Raw genomic sequence first — 18514 nt, 5'->3', positions numbered from 1 at the left:
GAACACAGCAGCATACCGTGTTCTCCCCAAAGGGACGCCAACTCGAGTGCTTGGAAGCCCACCAGCACATCCAAATGAAAACTAAGTGGCACCATGGGGGCCACATTCATGGACACTTGGTGTAAACGGGACAATCCATCTCTGGGAGCCCCACACCCGCTTTCACCTCAGCTGGGACGGGATGGAGGGGAAGGAGATCTGCTCTCAGGGTGACTGCTACTTGGATAAAGTGTTAAATCTTTAAAGATTTTTACAAAATGAAAATAAGGTGAGACCTGAATTTTTCTCACATGGATCTTCTAAAAAATTTCCCAGCAAAGTTTTTGCTCAACGTAAAAATAAATGAAACTAGAGCCTTTGCTCCTCGGCTCTCAGGCTGGGGGTCCTGGGACCCTTGGCAAGGCTTCAGTTTCTCCTTCACAAGGGTTTCAGCCTAAGCTGGCACCGAGGAGGGGGCACCTTGCAGATGATGCTGGCAGAGGCCCCCACACACATGATGGGGAGCCCCAGCTGCCCTGCACCTAAGGAAAACATCGTCCTCAGGAACTAGTGGGCAATGACACTCCTCGTTCCTCTCTGAAGTTGTACCTACTTCCTCATTTGCTAGGCTCTGGTGGCTTAACTGCCTTCGACAGAAAATGCAACTGGCCCACAAACACAGCTCAAACTCCAATAGCTGGGCGTTCACTCTGGTGCCAGGTGGGGAGTTCATCAAATGATGAAGACCTAACCCCGGAGAGCCATATGCCACGGTCTCGTTTTCAGACTGACAATGCCACCGCAGCCATACAGACCTTGAGATACACTGGCCACAGAGCTCTTTAAAAACAATACACAGAATCTGGCCATTTTGCTCCTATGACTGCACACTTCTGAGCTTCCTACTACCCTTAGGGTGAAACCTAAACTCCTAAAAGGAACAAGCCCCTCGGGCCCTCCAGCTGCACCTGGACACCCTTGCTCTGGCCCCACAGCTGCCTCAAAGGCCACACACCTCACTGTGCCCTCTGTGCACAGTGAGGGAAGCCCCGAGTGTCTCCCCAGAGTTCACCTTCCTGATCACTGCTCTTCTCTGGGGCCCTCATGGCTAGTCTAGCCTCAGGGTCAAGGCTACCTTAATCTATGAAGACATGGACCCAGGCCTGGCACCCAGCACAATCCCGTCCCACTGTGGTGGGCACTCAATGCACACCCAGCTCCTTGAGGATGGCCACAACCACGGTCGCCTGCCCCCACATGGCTGGACCCACACACACACCTTTTCTCCAGTCATGGCAAAAGGTGCGTTGAACCACTGCTCAAAGGTGCTACAGCTCTTGAAGATGGTGGGCAGAAGAAAGTTGAGCAGAGCCCAGAGCTCAGGGAGCTTGTTCTGCAGTGGCGTGCCTGTCAGCAGCAGGCGGCGGGGGGCCACGTAGTGTGTGTTGAGGACCTGCGTCAGCTTGCAGTGGTGGTTCTTCATGCGGTGGCCTTCGTCCACGATCATGTACTTCCACCGGATCTGCAAGCGTTGAGAGGAAGACAGGCTGCAGGGCTGCCCTCCACAGAGTGTACTCTCATAGCCAGGAGGCAGGAGGGCGCCAGGTGGAAGAGCCCATTGAGGTAGAGAATGTGGGCAGGACAATGTCTCAACAAGGGAGCAGCTCACTGAGAGACAGACATACAACACGCCTCTATAAAGCAGGGGGTGATGACAGGCAGGGAGATATGCCTATAACCTGCTGTTGGATAAAACAGCAAGTTACACAAAAGTACTGTGGATTCCCCCTCAAATTATGCATGTGATACGTAGCACAGAAAAATCCCCAAACGCACCCCTCACTAATCAGAGTGGCCCCGCTGGGAGGGGACGTGGTGTGGTAACGAGTGTGTTTTCCAATCAGCGGGCTGTGTCTCCAAAGGCAAGAGCGGCACAGACAGGTACAGAGCGTGAGCCTGGGGATCGGAGCTGCACCGCAGAGTCTGTTGGTGGCTACACGTGTGATGGATATGGGCTAGCTGCTGATTCTAGCAGTGTGCGGCTGCCCTGTGCTTTAGCTGCCTGGGGACACAGTGAGGCAGTGCATGTCAGAGGCAGATCTGGATGGGGGAGGGGCACAGTAGCTTTCTCTCACTAGGAACCCCCATTGCAGAGTATTTGTTAATTAAAGCCACTGTCAGATAAACACAAATGGCTTTGTACTGAGTCAGAGGGTGACAGGCACACTGGGCATCTGTTCCGTGGGCCTGAAGACACCTTATCAATTACCCAGTAGCATCATTCTGACCAAGCCCCAGGGGCGTGGTAACCGGTAAACACTTCCCTCACCCCTGCTCTACCTTCTACTTCACTCTACTGGATGGGTTACTGATGAGACCAGATGCATATTCTTTAGCCTCTGCCCCTTTTCAAACCAGGAAACAAGCTTTTTGCAGGCAATGGTCAGTGTCTGTTTTATACCTGAGTCAAACAGATGTTCTCAGTAATTCACTACAGCCTAACTAGAGCTACCTTCACAACCCTGTCAGCTAAGAAACCTGTAGAGCTGCCACTGCACAAGCCAGCCCCGCAGCCCAAAGGTGATGGGCCACACAGGGCCTCAGAGAGCATCATGGGTTGTTTCATATGGCTGTGCCGGAAGGGAGGGAGGGCAAAAGCCTCTATAGACAGGTAAAGACAAGGCTGGCTTTTCCATGGCCCTACCAGGGACAAGGTAGTCAGGCAGGCAGGTCAGGAGGCATCTTGTGTGACCAGGTCTTTGGGCAAAATCCCTGTGAGGAGCTAACTCATGTTCTGGGTAGACAACCCTGTCTTTAGACCTACTCCTGGCCAATCTGGGAACAGAGAGGCAAACCCAAGTTCACCTTGACCAAGACCTATCACATACACACAGCAGCTGTCTTTATACACATGTGCAGGGGAATCATTGAAAAGTTATTTGGGAGGGGCTTTGAGAAGATGGGAAGTGTGACACACACATGACAACCCTAGACAGGCAGGACCACAGTCTCCCTGACAGTAATGAGAGCCTGGGCCTCGTCTTTTACATGAGGACACACTACCTTCGCAAGGATGTGCTTGTCTTTAATGATGTACTCATATGTCGTTAGCAAGACATTGAACTTGCCACTCCGGAGCTGCGGAACAAAAGCCCGCCTGGCTGCTGGAGAGCCCTGTGAAAAAGAGATGACACACGCACGTTAGCCTCCTGGGGACGGGCGGGCCAGGCCACAGCACTCTGATAAGGCAGGAGAGCTGGGTGAGGCTGCTGGTTCCTGTCCTTCAACACTAACGTGCTGAGTGCCAAATGCAGGGAGCGAGGAAAGGCTTGTGGCTCAGTGGTAGCCCAGGCCCTCTGGGAGGCTTGCTGCCTGCACCACCATCAGCATCAATCCCGGTGGCCAATAAGCTCCCCAACTCTTCCTGGGTCCCAGCTCAAGCCTCCGAGCTGGAAACCAGGGCCTTGCCCTAAAAACCTCTCATCTGAGTGCTGGCCACTGAGATCACTCCCTGTAGGCAGCTCCAGCCTATTTGCAATGAGCAAATCTGCTCAGTCCCTCTCCCAGGTCCAAATCCTGAACCATGTGACCAGGGCCCTAGCATTCTCCAGGCTCACAATCCACACTCATCTTCACTGGGTCCCATAAGCTTTTCACTCCTCAAATGTACTAAGTTTTCCCTGCACACACTGTCCCTGATGCCAACTTGCTCTTCTCCCCGTGATGGGCCGACAGCCTCACAGCACAGGGTGACGATCTCAGCGGCCAGGCATAACCTGGCTCTGCCACTAAGTGGTCACGAAAGGCCCTGTCTGCCTCAGTTTCCCCACCAGGACAACAAGCACATTAATCCCTACTTCACAGGGTGAACTGATCAGATAAGTCATGGTATGTGACTAAGTTTTAATCAAAGCTCAGGTGAAAATAACGAACTCTTTGAGGGACTGCATCAATGCCACCCACAAATTAGTCTATAACTTCACTTAAATTGCGAGCTCACTTCCCTCTTCACTTATTTGCATTCCTAGTCTCCTACCCTGCCCTCACCAATGTCTAGCTGCTCAGCTGGTGACATACCTTGTAGGACACCTTCACCACAGAGGGGGCCCACTTGTCAAATTCATATGCCCAGTTTGACAGTGTCCTGACGGAAACAAGGAAGAAACAGTCAGGTTCTAGTTCGGTCAACAACAGCTCACTGTTCATACCCATGCACACTGCAGAGAGAGGCCACCGTGGCTGTGACTCAGAGCTGGCAGAGTAATCAATTCCCTCCAATGGCGGCCAAGTGGGGAAAGGAAAGGACAGTGCCCCGGCTGGGAGGAACGGGGACACACAAAAGCATGGTGGTGGATACAGGGGCAGGGAGGAGCCTGGGTCAGCCTGGGCTGGAGCCGGGAGGCCAAAGAGGGCTAGACCCAGAGTTGGACCTTATACACCAGTTCTCTGTCACTGATGTGAGGTCACAGCCCTCTGTGAAAATAAGCCAGGTGCTGCAAACCTGCTCCCAGGAAAAACACGGACTCACGGTGCTTCATTTCAGAACCATGCTAGAGGTCAGGCTATGGATGCCTGAAGTATGAGAGAAACCACCTGTGTCTTTATGCCACCTCACAAAAAATTGAGGGTTCCTACCCAGCAAGACACAGAAGACGATGATGAGCAGGTGACCATGCTGGGTTCGAGCGGAGGACTGGAGGCGTCGGAGCAGCGTGCAAGGCTGCTCCTCCCCGGGATGCACAAGGCCAAGGAAAGGGGGAAAAGAGAGGCTGGCAGTGACTGGATGTGGGGGCCGGGAGGTTGGTAAGGAGGCGTAAGTCATTTGGGATTATAAGACAGAGCTTCAGGAGAGGGTAACGGCAACAATAAAGCCAAGTTCACAAGGCGGCAAGTTCTCAGAGAAACACTGAGACGAGTAGTTTTCGGCCCTTGAGGGAGGGAATGCACTGGGAAAGTCTACACTGGGTGGTCTGCAGAGACAGGCCGAGTGGTGGACTGCTTGTGGTTCGTTCAGCTCCTCTCTCCAAGAAGCTCCATGAGGGTGGTGCTATCTCTGCCTTAAACCAGGGCTCCCTGGCAGGAGCCAACCTGGTGGGCCAACCAGCTGGGCACAGTCAGAGACAGTAAGATGAAAGTTCAAGTTCCTGGGGTTGAAAGCCAGGGGAAGCTCCTGAAGGATGGTGGGGAGTGGGAAGACTCAGATGTCATATGTTCCTGCTATCCTTTGCCACGCTCATTATATTGGGAAAACTGAGATGAAATGATGGACACAGGGCAATCATTTTGCAACCATGAGGTAAGAAGCCTGATAGCAGAAGTCACATGCTAAGGATGACCGAACAGAAAACTGCAGGAGCCTGGGCCTGGGATGGCATGTTAGAGCCACAGGGCCTGCCCTGATTGATGGCCTGGCTCTGGACTTCCCCTTACTGGGGATCAGCAAGATTGCCCTGGTCCAGTCACTGAGGTCAGGCTTCTGTTGCAGGGAGCAGTGGGGGACAGCCCAAGAGAGAGAAGCTGAAAACTAAAGCCTGAGGTGTGGGGAGCATGTGCAGCAGGAGGGGGTATGAGGAGACAGACGCAAGACAGAGGTCAGTCAAGAGGGAGGCAAGACCAGCGAACTCACAGCGGAGAGCTGCACATCCCAACTGGTGGATGGGACAGCTGAATGCCCATGGTCTGGTAACAACCTCTAGGGCACAGACGGCTCTTCTGACTCGAGAGAGATGACATTTGAGCCTGCACCTTGTCTGGGTGGAACATACTATAAAAGGCTGAAGATCCACACATGGTATAACTGGATCTAAACCCAATACTCTACGTGGTAGAGCTGGCTCTCGTGGTTATTAACTGTCGTGAAAGTACTGTGTATGTACACTAGGAACAAACGAATAAACAAAGAAAGCCCCAGAATGAACCCCGTAGTCCTGAGAATCGGAGACTATAGTATGCATGTGTTTAATACACACAGGTGACGGGACACAGCAGGGACGTGCATATGTCTGCATGTAAGGCTCAATCCACGTACACACATTTCCTAGTGATGTCCGCAGAGAGGGGCTAGAAGGACACCCCAGAAGCAAGAAACACACCTAGCACCCAGGTCTTGGCTTCCAATTCCATTCTTTAATAAGTTAAACCAGGCTGATTCTAGGCCTGGGTGGAAAACATACAAACTGAGCCTGGAGAGTCTTTGGTTGTCCCAAACAGCAACCAAAAAGCAAATGCTCAAAATAGCCCACAGGGACAGAGTAGCAAATGAAAGAGCTGGCAATGGCCACAGCTGGAATACTTAGAGGAACTAAATAAACTAGCATCGGAGTACAGCCCAAAATATAAACTAAATATTCATGAGTCCATACTGACAAGAAATGCTTAAATAAGTTAACAACTAGGGGAGAAGAAATATGTACAGAAGAACTCCAAATAACTTAAATGTATCTATTTCCCCCTCAAGGAGGTGGGGTGAACTGCCCACCCCTTGCATATGGGACGAGCACAGTGACTTCTCCCGAGAGTACAGTGTGGGAGGGAGAAAAAAGAGAAACCTCACAGCAGACAGCAAACAAGCATCCGCCCCCTCAGCCAGGTGATCAGGGACGTCAACACTGAGAAAAGTCGTACTGACAGTAACTGCCCTTGACCCACAGTCCTTTGTCCCGTGTAAGAATGAGGAAAATCACCAGGCAGACCCAGACGGAGGGATACCCTACCGAACACCGAGCAGTCCTCCTTAAAACCATCCAGGTCATCAACAATATGAATAATTTGAGGAACAGTCATGGAGGAGGGAAGGCTGGGGGCACGTGACGACTAAAGGTTGATATAAAATCCTGGAACAGAAAGCAGGCACTAGGGAAAAACCAGGGCAACAGAAATGAAGTCGGGCACCCAGTGACTAGTGGTGTGCCAGGGAGGGCTCCTGAGCTGTGACCAAGGGAACACGGCCGTGTGCGATGTCATCGACACCAGGGCGGATGGGGGAGGGCAGCCGGGAGCTCGCGGCTGTATCTTCACATCGCTTTCATAAATCTAAAAGAATCCTAAAGTAAGCCAACAACCACACCACAATGACAGAGACATGTTAAAACCTGCTGGAATGCTCTCCCCAGACCGAACCTGGGACAATAAAATAAATAACGACAGTGTCCAATCTGGGCTCCCGTGATCATAGAACCCACAGTGATAGAACGAATTACGTGAATCAATAAACGGGGGAGAAGGGACAGTTCTTCCTTAGAAAGCAGCACACAACCAAGACTAAAGTTCCCCTTACCGCAGGCCTCCTCACATGAGGCCCCAAGAAGGGCACAGCACCCCTCTTGGGGGGTTCTCGCCAGAATTTCAGAAATAGGCACTTCACACACACAAACAAAGTGAGGGACAGCCTGACTAGAATTCAAGTGTCAAGATTACACAGGACAAATGTGGACTGGGGTACTGTCACAGACACGTCACAGAGATGGGACAACAAAAGGCAAAGTGGGACTCAGGACCAGAAGAAAAGATTATTACTGGGGACAGAGATTTGAATAAGATCTTTAGATTCATAACAGTACTACGTCACTGTTGCCTTCCTGCTGTTAACTGTCCTGGGAGGCCAGGTGAAAGATGTATAGGAATTCTTGACACTATTTTTGCAATTACTGTAAGTCTGAATTAATTTTATGTTTTTCCTCACCTGAGAATATGTTAATTGACTTTTTAGAGAGAGAGGAAGGGGTGGGAAGGGAGGAGGGAGGATAGAGATAGAGAGAGAGAGAGAGAGAGAGAGACACACACACACACATCAATCGGTTGCTTCCCACATGCTCCCCAACCAGGGACTGGACCTGCAGCGTAGGTACGTGCCCCAATCAGGAATAGATCCCCAAACCCTTTGATGCACTGAAGACACTCCAATGAACTCAGCTACCTGGCCAGGGCTGACATAATTTTAAAATGAGAAGTTAAAAAACAGGCTGCAGGCTGCAGAGCAGCGTGTTGGGGAAAGCTCTATGAAGATTAACTTACAAGTCAGGGGAACAAACGGGGAGAGGGGACTGCAGCCCCCGGAGGGCTAGAGAAGAAGGCAAGATCATCTGCCAGCCTGGGACCTCCTGCCACACTGGGAACAGTCCTCTCCAGGAAGCCTGCCATGGCGGCCTGTTTTATACCACCTTGAGGCAGGGAAGGCAAAAAGAATAAGTAAATTTCTCCAGGTTAAATTCTTGAGGGCTTCTGGGATCCCCACTCATGAGTGTGTGGCCCCCGGAGGCCTGGCTGTCTTGAAGGCAGGCAGGCAGAAGCACTCGGCTTCCCATTCTTCCCTTCATCCACTGACCTGATGATGACGTGGGCCCCACTGAGCACTGGGCTGAAGACAAAGGGTTCCCCTCCAGGGCCAGGCTAAGAGCATATATAAGCCCGGCAACAAGGCAGATCATCCACCCTGGCCCATAACTGGATTGGTGCCTGACATGTGACCCAAACTGGGTCAGTGAGAGGGAGCCCTAGGGCTTCCGGAGACACCCTGGGGCAGGTGACACTTTGTGACATGGGCTGAGTTGAGAAGAGGGCTGCCCAGAATGGCGGGTGGAATCATGGACCCAGAAGGAAGAGGCCAGTGAGAGCTTCCTCAGGACGCCGTCTGGATACCCAGACCCCCTAGTACCCCCTGAGCATTGGTGTCACCAGGGTGGAGATGGGACTGGTAGGGCTCCAGTGCCAATGACAGAGGATGGACACAGTGTCTGCTCAACGACTGCACTCCAGACTTCTCACAGGAGGATCTTCAGTCCCTTCCTGTGCAATTTGCTGGTTGTGGGCCTGAACAGAACCTTAAGGACATCCTGTAAGAGCTTTCCCAGTAGAGACAAAGGATGAACACAGTCGCCGCCCCTTCCCTGGCCTGCCCCTGGAAAGCATAGGCAGGCTGTTATGGGCTGGGTTATATCTCGCTAATAGCCATGTGTTAAAGTCCTCAGTGCTAAAACCTCAGAGTGTGGCTATATTTGAAGAAGGGGTTTCTGGAGGACTTCCGGCCAAGACGGAGGCGCAGGTGGAAACACTGTACCTCCTCACACAACCAAATTTAAGGACAACAAAGATTTAGGAAAAAAAACACAACCAGGACAGAAAATTGAACTGTACCGAACTCTGACAACAACAAACCATCCATCCAGATCGGTTAAGAGGGGCAGAGATGGCGGCCGCCGGACAGGGGACCTGGCAGGAAAAGGTGGTGGTTGGCCACCTGGGCACAGGGAGGAAACCAGCAAACCCAGTAAGGTGCACAAGGTGGTTGGCTGACTGTGGACACACATTCGTGTATAGATAATCCAGACAAAAAACAGGCAGTGAGACAAACCGTGCAATCCAGGGCCACAGCATCGGAAAATAAAGCCTAAAAGCACCGATTAAAAAAATTTGCAGTGTGGATTGAGCACAGGCCTGCGAACCAGAGGATCTCGGTTTGGTTCCCAGTCAGGGCATGTGCCTGGGTTGCAGACCAGTTCCCTGCAGGCCAGTTCCCAGCAGAGGGTGCACAAAAGGCAACCATACACTGATGTTTCTCTCCCTCTTTCCTTCCCCTCTAAAGATAAATAAGTAAATAAAATCTTAAAAAAAAAAAAGAAAAGAAAAACTTGTGGGGGTTGAGGTGCCAGGAGAGACTCCCAGCCTCACAGGAGAGTTCACTGGAGAGACATACAGGGTCCTAGAACGTACACAACAAGCCCACCCACCAGGGAACCAATACCAGAAGAGAACTCAGAACAAGCACCATTGCTCCCTCTGACCCCACGCCCACTGTGATATAAAGTGTCACAACCCAGTGAGGGGGGTTGCCCCGCCCTAGTGAACACCTAAGGCTCCGCCCTTCATACATAACAGGCCTGACTTGACCAAAAAAGGCTCAATGAGATGAACAAATCAAAGCTCCATAGCCAATACTTTTAAGGGACGCAAAGATAGCCAACCTATCAGATGCACAGTTCAAAGCACTGGTGATCAGCATGCTCACAGAACTGGTTGATTTTAGTCACAGATTAGATGAAAAAAATGAAGGCTACAGTAAGTGAAATGAAGCAGAATGCAGAGGGAATGAACAGTGATGGAAACAAATCTGGGACTCAAATCAATGGTATAGACCAAAAGGAAGAAAGAAAGAACCCAACACAAAAGACTGAAGAAACAAGAATTCATAAAAATGAGGAGAGGCTTAGGAACCTCCAGGACATCTTTAAATGTTCCAACATCTGAATTATAGGAGTACCAGAAGGGGAAGAGGAAGAGCAACGAGTGGAAAACTTATCTGAACAAATAATAAAGAACTTCCCCAATTTGGCAAATGAAGCAGACTTCCAGGAAGTCCAGGAAGCTCAGAGTCCCAAAGATGGACCCAAATAGGAACACCCCAAAACACATCATAATTACATTAGCCAAGATTAAAATGGAGAAAAAAAAGTGGAGAGAATTATAGAAGCAGCAAGAGATAAGGGGACAGTCACCTACAAAGGAGTTCCCATTAGACTGTCAGCAGATTTCTCAAAAGAGACCTTACAGGCAAGAAGGGGCTGGAAAGAAGTATTCCAAGTCATGAAATCCAAAGACCTACATCCAAGATTGCTCTACCCAGCAGAGCTTTCATTTAGAATGGAAGGGCAGATAAAGTGCTTCTCAGATAAGGTCAAGTTCAAGGAGTTCATCATCACCAAGCCCTTATTATATGAAATGTTAAAGGGACTTATCTAAGAAAAAGAAGATAAAAAACATAAACAGTGAAAGGACAGCAAACTCACAGTTACTAATAACCACATCTAAAACAAAAGCAAACTAAGCAGACACCTAAAACAGGAACAGAGCCACAGAAATGGAGATCACGTGGAGGGTTCATAGCAACAGGGGAGTGGGAGGAGGAGAGAGGGGGAGAAGGTACAGAGAGTTAAGTAGCATAGACGGTAGGCAGAAAATAAATAGGGGGGAGGGCAAGAATAGTACAGGAAATGTAGAAGCTAAAGAACTTATGACACATGGACATGAACTAAAGGGGGGAATGTGGGAGGTGAGGTGTGCGGGGGGGGAGGGGAATAAAGGGTGGAAATGGGACAACTGTACTAGCATAATCAATAAAACATATCAAAAAAGAGAAAGGGTTTCTCTTTTTGTCTGGAAGAAGTAATGAAGTTATTAAAATAAGGTCATTAGGACGGGCCCTAATCCAATGACTGGTATCCTCACACAAAGAGGAAATTAGGATACAAGCAACAAAGAGGGAAGGTGGTGTGAAGACACAGAGAGGCAATGGTCGTCTGCAAGGCTAGGAGAGAGGCCTCAAAAGAAACCGGCCCTGCTGATGCCTTGCTCACACGCTTACAAGCTCCGGGAAAACAATGCCTGTTTAAGCCACAGGCTGTGGTACCTTGTTAGGAAAGCCTGAGTAAATTAGCACACAGGTGTCTGAATGAAGCCTAGGGTGGCACTGAAGCCGGGCAGCGGGGTACCTGTATCAGCTGCTGCCAGGCCTCCAGGGATGGGTGCACTTACGAGAGAGGTACGATGATGAGGAAGGGCCCGTTGATGCGCTTGTGCTCCATGAGGTACGTGATGAGCGCGATGGTCTGGATGGTCTTTCCCAGGCCCATCTCGTCAGCCAGGATGCCATTCAGGTTGTTGTTGTACAGGGACACCAGCCACTCCAAGCCCTTGATCTGCCAGCAGAGGGGTGGCCTGCACTGAAGCCCGGGTCGGGGTGGAGAGCCTTCCCCGCACCTCTGGGCCTCAGGCACAACCAGGAGCAAGAGCGGCCCTAACCACCAACTGCCCTGAGCCACCAGTGTTTTGCTCCCAACAACCCCACTCCTTTCTCCCTTAGCCTCATCCTCAGCAACCGTCCCTGTGAAATCACAGGGTTGCTGTGTTAATAACATATGTACAGAATATTAAGTTGCCTTTTCAGATGAACATGTGTATTTCAGTTTCTGTGACAAGGTCTGTCTGTCACTGCCTGACACCAAGCCATGTAGCACACTGGGACAAACCTGCACACAACCATGTGACACTCGACTCAGGAGATTAAGGCTTCAGGGGAAACTGCTGAGGAATCCGCTCCACAGCCAATGACTGCCTAACCACTGTATCCAGATCAACTGAGAGCTTTCCGAAGCTTGCAAGGTGTCCACAATACAGGCAATTAAATAAAAGACTGTTTTTCAAATGGAATGTAAAGCATATTAATTATAAAGAAAAATTTGGATATTTTCCTAACAGATTCAGGAAGTAACTTCTGGTCAAGCTCTGATTCCTTTGATTACACTGGCCACTGGAAATGTCCACTGGCCACAGGCTTCGCCTCTTTGGACCTTGATATCGGCATGGAGGTTCTGAGAGTTCTTTCACAGAAAGTTGGGTATAGGGGCCACAACCAAATGGAAAATCAGGGAAATGTGTTGTTTGATTGGAAATAAACCTGTAAAATGCGGAGGCTAATAAGAGTGCTGACTTTAAAATTGTTGGGGATTCAGAAGCTAACAGTGCAGAACACACCGCCACCCTGCCTTGTACAGATCAAGCACCCAGCAGATACTGATACATTGCATCATTTCCTTTCCTCCTCCTGGCTGACTTAACATATCATGTTTCTACTTTACGGAGGGGGAAACTGAGACTGAAGAGACAAAGAGTGAGATACCAGAGACAAGGAGTAGAATGTGAACTTGGGCCTGCCCGACTTCAGCAGCCTCCCACAAGCTGGGAGCCAACCTGCCGAGACTGCTATGCAGGCATGGCCCCCTCCAGCCTTACCTGGTACTGTTTGAGGACACCATTGACCATAAGCGCTGACTGCTTATCCACCCTCTCGGTGACAGCATGGGCCACAGCATAATAGGACTGCAGGCCACGAGCGAGGGCCTGGGACACACCATACTCATCATCAACATCTTGCTTGGCATTCCTGGAAGAAGACAGAATCGGCAGCTGAGGACACGCATTTGTATTTGTGACAATGTACTCTAACACACGGCTCTGGGACAGCCCTTTCTGTCTGAGGACCTGTGGCCTGAGCCTTAGACAAGCAAAACTGAAGGTGAACACTCTAAAGACAGACAAGGCAGCAAATACTAGTCCAGGAAAGAGTGGGACAGGAGGCAAGTCTGGGCTCCCATTTGCGGTCTCACAGTGGCTGCCAGCTGGCCAGTATGAGTGCTGCCCAGGGGGAGGCTGGGAATCTGAGAGCCCCGCCCCCAGTGAAGGAAGCTGGTGGAGTAGGAGTGTGTGTAAGGAAACCTTACTCAATGATGTGCCGGGCGTCCACCTCAGAGACGTCATCGCTGTCTGGATCTGGAATCTTCTTTTTCTCCTCTACAGGCAGAGTGGGAGGCTGCGCTGGCTGTGGCTGTTCCTCCTCCTCTTCCTACCAAGAGACAAGGACGTGTCATCTCAAAATATCCCACAGGGACAGACACAGGATTCAAGGGGGAAAACACACATTTGGAATGTATCGTACCTCTTCTTTCGATTGATCAGTTTTATTTTTAGTTGTCCCAGTGGAGTCCAGACACTTCTTTACTTCTTTTCAAGGCTAACTCAGGGTACTCGGTACTTTAGTTACTACTAACAGATTCTTCATGCCCCCCCCACCCCCATCGCACAACAGCTCTACACATTTACTCCTTGTCCAACTATTCAATCAGTTTTCTACTGGAACATATAGGATTTTCCTCAATACAAAACACCTTTAAAAAGACTTATTTTCAGAGAGAGGGGAAGGAAGGGAAAAAGAGAGGGAAAGAAACATCATTGTGAGAGACATCGATCAGCTGCCACTCATACCTGCTGTGACAGGGGACCAAACTCACAAGCCAGGCATGTACCCTGACTGGGAATTGAGCCAGTGACCTTACACATTGTGGGATGAAGCCCAACCAAGCTACATCAATCAGGAATCAGTATTCAATGTTTGTTCCTTTTGATTTACTTCTAGCTTTACTGATATGGCTGAAAATGCCTAAAATACGTTCAAATAATACTGGTGATGACAGGCAGAGGTGTTCTATAAATCTATAAATTAAGTATAAATGTTGTTTCATGAAAGTGATTTTTCAGCATTTACTGAGATGATGAAGGGATTCTGTGTGACATATTAATACACATGAATGCATTCCCCAATAGCAAACCATCTTTGTATTACTCTGTAACTCATATAGAGTCCCAATAATTATCTTTTTTCTAAAATGGAATGGCCATAAAACAAAAAATTTATATTTAATTAATTTGCAAAACAATTCCAGTAAAAATCCAGTGGGATTTCTCTTGGTGCATGCAAAATAATTTTATAATAAATAGGTGATAATAGCACAAATGTTTTGGGCAAAAAACCGCCCCCCATAGCTGGTACAGACTTACCCTAACTGGTGTATTCATGTCTGAAATTAAAATGTGGGTGAGACTTTTGGTTAAGTCTGAGTGAGTCTGTGACAAATTCTCCAACAAGCAACTTCAAGCTGAACAAAACTGGAGAAAGCAACGATTTCAGACCTCTATGAGACTGAGAAGTATTAATGCTTAAAAAACCACTGAGCTCTGGGTAAGAAGTGTGGGAACTGGTGGTGTTCTCATGTGGGACTGCTTCCAACACCCCTGCCCCTCAGCTCCACCACGAAGGTTCTGCCAGGGAGGGCAAACGTGAGGCCTGGCCGCCGAGGCTGATGGGGACTCAGTCACTTTATAGCACTGGGTGACGCCCACACCAGTGGTACTGCTGGTGGGGGTGCGGCTTTCAGCTGTGGTCGGGAAAGCATATTAGTGGCTGAAGTTGTGCCCAGGTGCTGAGGAAATGAGAAAAGGCTGAGCAGAAAATAAAAGCCTTACTTGCTCTAGGAGTCTGAGCACAACCTCCGCCCCACTGTTGGGTGACTACTAAGTTATGAAGAAATGCACCCCATGCCTTGAGAAACAGGACTAAAAATAAAAATGAGAATCCAACCAAAACAATAAACTGAGCAGAGACACCAAAGGCAGCACACACTGTGGGCAAACAATTCCACAGACTCAGTCCATGTCAGTTACTGAACCAGCAAACAAACACCACTATCAAAACAATCATTTCCAGAGGAAAAGTCAGGATCTGAAGTGGTTAAAATAGGCTTCCACTGAACATTATAGTACCAGAAAAAGGAGTCAAGTGTGGTACGTACTCAGGGAAAAAGCAACTGAAACCTGTCTCTATTCCTAGATGTTGGACTTAGAATTATATCTTGGAAGAAACTAATATAAGTATTTCAAAGCTACTATAAATATGTCCAAAGAACTAAAGGAAACCATCTTTAAGCACAATGAATCAAGAAAACAGTTCAGGTGGTTGGAGCATTGCCTTGATATGCCAAGGTTGTGGACTTGAACTCCAGTCAGGGCACATACAAGAAGCAACCAATGAATACATAAATAAGTGGAACAACGAATGATGTTTCTCGCTCTCTTTCTTTCTCAAACGAAAAAAACAAAAAACATACAGAATCACAATAGAAGACAGTAAAGAAAAACTCCCTCAATTTGATGGAAAACATGAAACTACCCAGACAACAAGCTGAACAAACACCTAAGAATGTACATAACAAAGACAGGTTTCACAAACTGCTAGAGATAAAGACAAACAGAAAATCTTAAAAGTAAAAAAGAGAAAAACAAATTGTCAAGTAGAGTAGCATCAATACAATTAAGGCTAAATTTGCATCTAAAACAAGAAGCCAGAAAGTAAGAGAAAGACATTCAAAAGGAAAAAGGCTGTCAACAAATAATTCTATATCCTGCTAAATTATCCTTCCAAAATGAAAGCTAAAAAAATACCTTCCCAGCCCTGACCAGTGGATCAGTTGGTTGGAGCATCATCCTGTTCATCAAAAGGTTGCGGGTTCAATTCCAGGTCAGGGCACATACCTAGATTGTAGGTTCAATCCCCAGTCTGGGCACACACAGGAAGCAACCAATCAATGCTTCTCTGTCTTTCTCCCCCCTCTTCTTTTCTCTCTAAAATCAATAAGCATATCCCCCAGGCAGGATAAAAAAAAAAGCTAAAAAAGTTTAATGACAATAAAAAACCACATAAGAAATAAAATGCTACACTAAAACATAGTTAACCCAGAAGAAGGCAATAAAGGAGAAATAGAGAAAAAAAGACAGAAGACAAAGAAATAGCAAAATGGCAAATGTAAACAAAATCACATCTATAAATGAAATGTGAATAGTATACAACTCAAAAGGAAGACATTGGCATCCCAGATAAAAAAGCAAAACCTAGCTACCTTCTATTTCAGATTCAAATGAACAGATAGCTTTAAAGTAACATAACAAAAACATTTACACTATGCAAACAGTAACTACAAGAAAGATAGACTGACCATACTAATATGCAACAAAACAAACTTTAACATCAAAAATATTACTAGAGACAAAGATATATTTTATGACAGAATGTTAAGTATGTTAATAACAATTAAATATAAGGGAGGGACCACCCAAAAACCCTGAAATTATCCTTTGGAAGGCAGACCTCTTGTATTATAGGCTCCCACCCCTCACCACGCCAGGTGAGTATTCTAGGAACCTATCTGTATCAGTGTGCCAGCTGTCGTTGTTGTGAGAGGCTGCATTCGGCTTCAGTGAATGTTTGTGAAGACTCTTTTAATGTGTTTGCCCCTTTCATGATGGGTGATTTACAAGTGCACTTGCCCATACCACATTGAGTGTCCAGCAGTTTTTGAACAAAAAAGGCGTGACTCCCTTGTCCTACCCTCCCAATTCGCCCGATCTCATCCCGAGCAACTTTTTTTGTTTCCCCAGTTGAAAAAAGTTTTCAAAGGGAAACGTTTTGCCAAAGTGGAAGAGGTAAAACAACGACAGCAGAAGCACTAGATGGTATCAAAATCTATGGTTTCAAAAACTGTTTTGAGCAGTGGAAAAAATGTCTCAATAGGTGTATTGCATCAAATGAAGAGTACTTTGATGGTGACTAAAGTTTAAACGTAAAGTAATAAGCACACAATTTTTTAATAAGTAAATTCCATTTTGGGGGGTCCCCCCATGTACCAATCAACAGAGCATCAAAATATATGAAGCAAAAACAAACAGAATTTAAAGGACAAATAGACAATTCAACAAAAACAGCTAGAGATTTGACCACTTCATTCTCAACAACCCATAGGCCAATCAGAGAAAAATCAGCAAAGACACAGAGGATCCAACAGCACCACCCACCAACTCAGTGTAGCCACCATACTGGCGCTCCACCCAAAGACTACAGAGTCCTTTTCAAGTCCCCAGAATGCTAAACTATAAAATTAGCCTCAGTAAATTTAAAATAATTAAAATCATAGAAAGTGTCTTCTCAAATCAAAAACAGGCATTTCAGAGAGAGCTTATGGGATCAAAACTAGGAGCTCTTAACACTATGACCTAAGATTAGAAGTTCTCCACAGGATGTAATAGACACTCAATGCTTCCTGAGATTTAAGAATTGTTTTAAAATCAGGGAAATTCTCAAATTCTTAAAATTTAGTAACATACTTCTAAACGACCCCGGAGGGTCAAAAAAAATCACAAAAGAGATTAGAAAATATTTTGAACTGAATGAAAATAAAAGCAACATATTAAAATGTATGAACTGTAACTTAATCAGTGCTCGGAAGAAAATTTATACTTTTAAACACCTACACCAGAAAAAAAGCCCCTGCCCTGGCTGGTGTGCCTTCAGTAGATGGAGTGTCAGCCTGCAAACCACAGGGTTGCTGGTTTCATTCCTCCTAGGGGCACACGCCTGGGTTGCAGGCCAGGTCCCCAGTAGGGGGAGTGTGAGAGGCAGCTACACACTGATGTTTTTCCCCCTCTCTTTCTCCCTCCCTTCCCTGTCTCTAAAAATAAATAAAATATTTTTTAAAAAAGAGAAAAGAAAGAAGTCTCAAGTCAATAATGTAAGCTTAGATAGACTAGCAAACAAAATAAAAGGCAAATTACTAAATTACCAAAATGAGGAATGAAAGAGCTATCACTACCAACTCCACAGAAATGTTAATAAGGAACTACTATAAATAACTTTACGCCAATAAACAATGAAGATGAAATGGACAAACTGCTAGTAAGACATAAATTATTAAAACTGACTCAAGAAGTAGACAAATCTGAATGAAACTTGTACCAGCTAACTGAATCAGTAACCAAGAATTTATTCATAATGAAAAGGCAAGTCCCACATGGCTTAACTGGAGAATTCTATTAAATATTTTAGAATTAATACAAATTATTCACAAACTCTTCAAGAAAGCAGAGAAGGAATGAACACTTTCCAACCCACTCTATAAGGCCAATGTTAACCTAATATCAAAAACACAAATACATCACAAAAAAACTACAGACCAAGATCGCTAATGAATACAGACCCCAAACACTTCAACAAAATATTAGCAATACAGTAATATACAGAAAAGACTGTACACCAGGACAAAGTAGAACTCATTCTGGGAATGCAAGATTGGGTTAATATTCAAAAATTAATTTATATAAT

General features: G+C 47.1%; 1 protein-coding gene across 9 annotated transcripts in view; it reads right to left on the bottom strand.

The window, feature by feature from the left end:
* SMARCA4 (SWI/SNF related, matrix associated, actin dependent regulator of chromatin, subfamily a, member 4) overlaps nt 1–18514 on the bottom strand; it is an 86610-nt gene that overhangs the window by 33641 nt on the left and 34455 nt on the right. For all 9 annotated transcript variants that reach the window (XM_053658168.1, XM_037131430.2, XM_053658171.1 and 6 more), the window contains 6 exons: nt 13251–13372; nt 12763–12913; nt 11506–11669; nt 4057–4123; nt 3043–3153; nt 1259–1501 (listed from right to left, as the gene is read on the bottom strand). In XM_053658168.1, coding sequence (XP_053514143.1) covers nt 1259–1501; nt 3043–3153; nt 4057–4123; nt 11506–11669; nt 12763–12913; nt 13251–13372 — 858 coding nt within the window. The remainder of the gene's footprint in view (nt 1–1258; nt 1502–3042; nt 3154–4056; nt 4124–11505; nt 11670–12762; nt 12914–13250; nt 13373–18514) is intronic.

Source organism: Artibeus jamaicensis, unplaced genomic scaffold (genome assembly GCF_021234435.1).
Source record: "Artibeus jamaicensis isolate MK-2021 breed Jamaican fruit bat unplaced genomic scaffold, CSHL_Jam_final scaffold_537, whole genome shotgun sequence".
Taxonomy (NCBI): Eukaryota; Metazoa; Chordata; class Mammalia; order Chiroptera; family Phyllostomidae; genus Artibeus; species Artibeus jamaicensis.
This window is presented reverse-complemented; position numbering and strand designations above follow the sequence as displayed.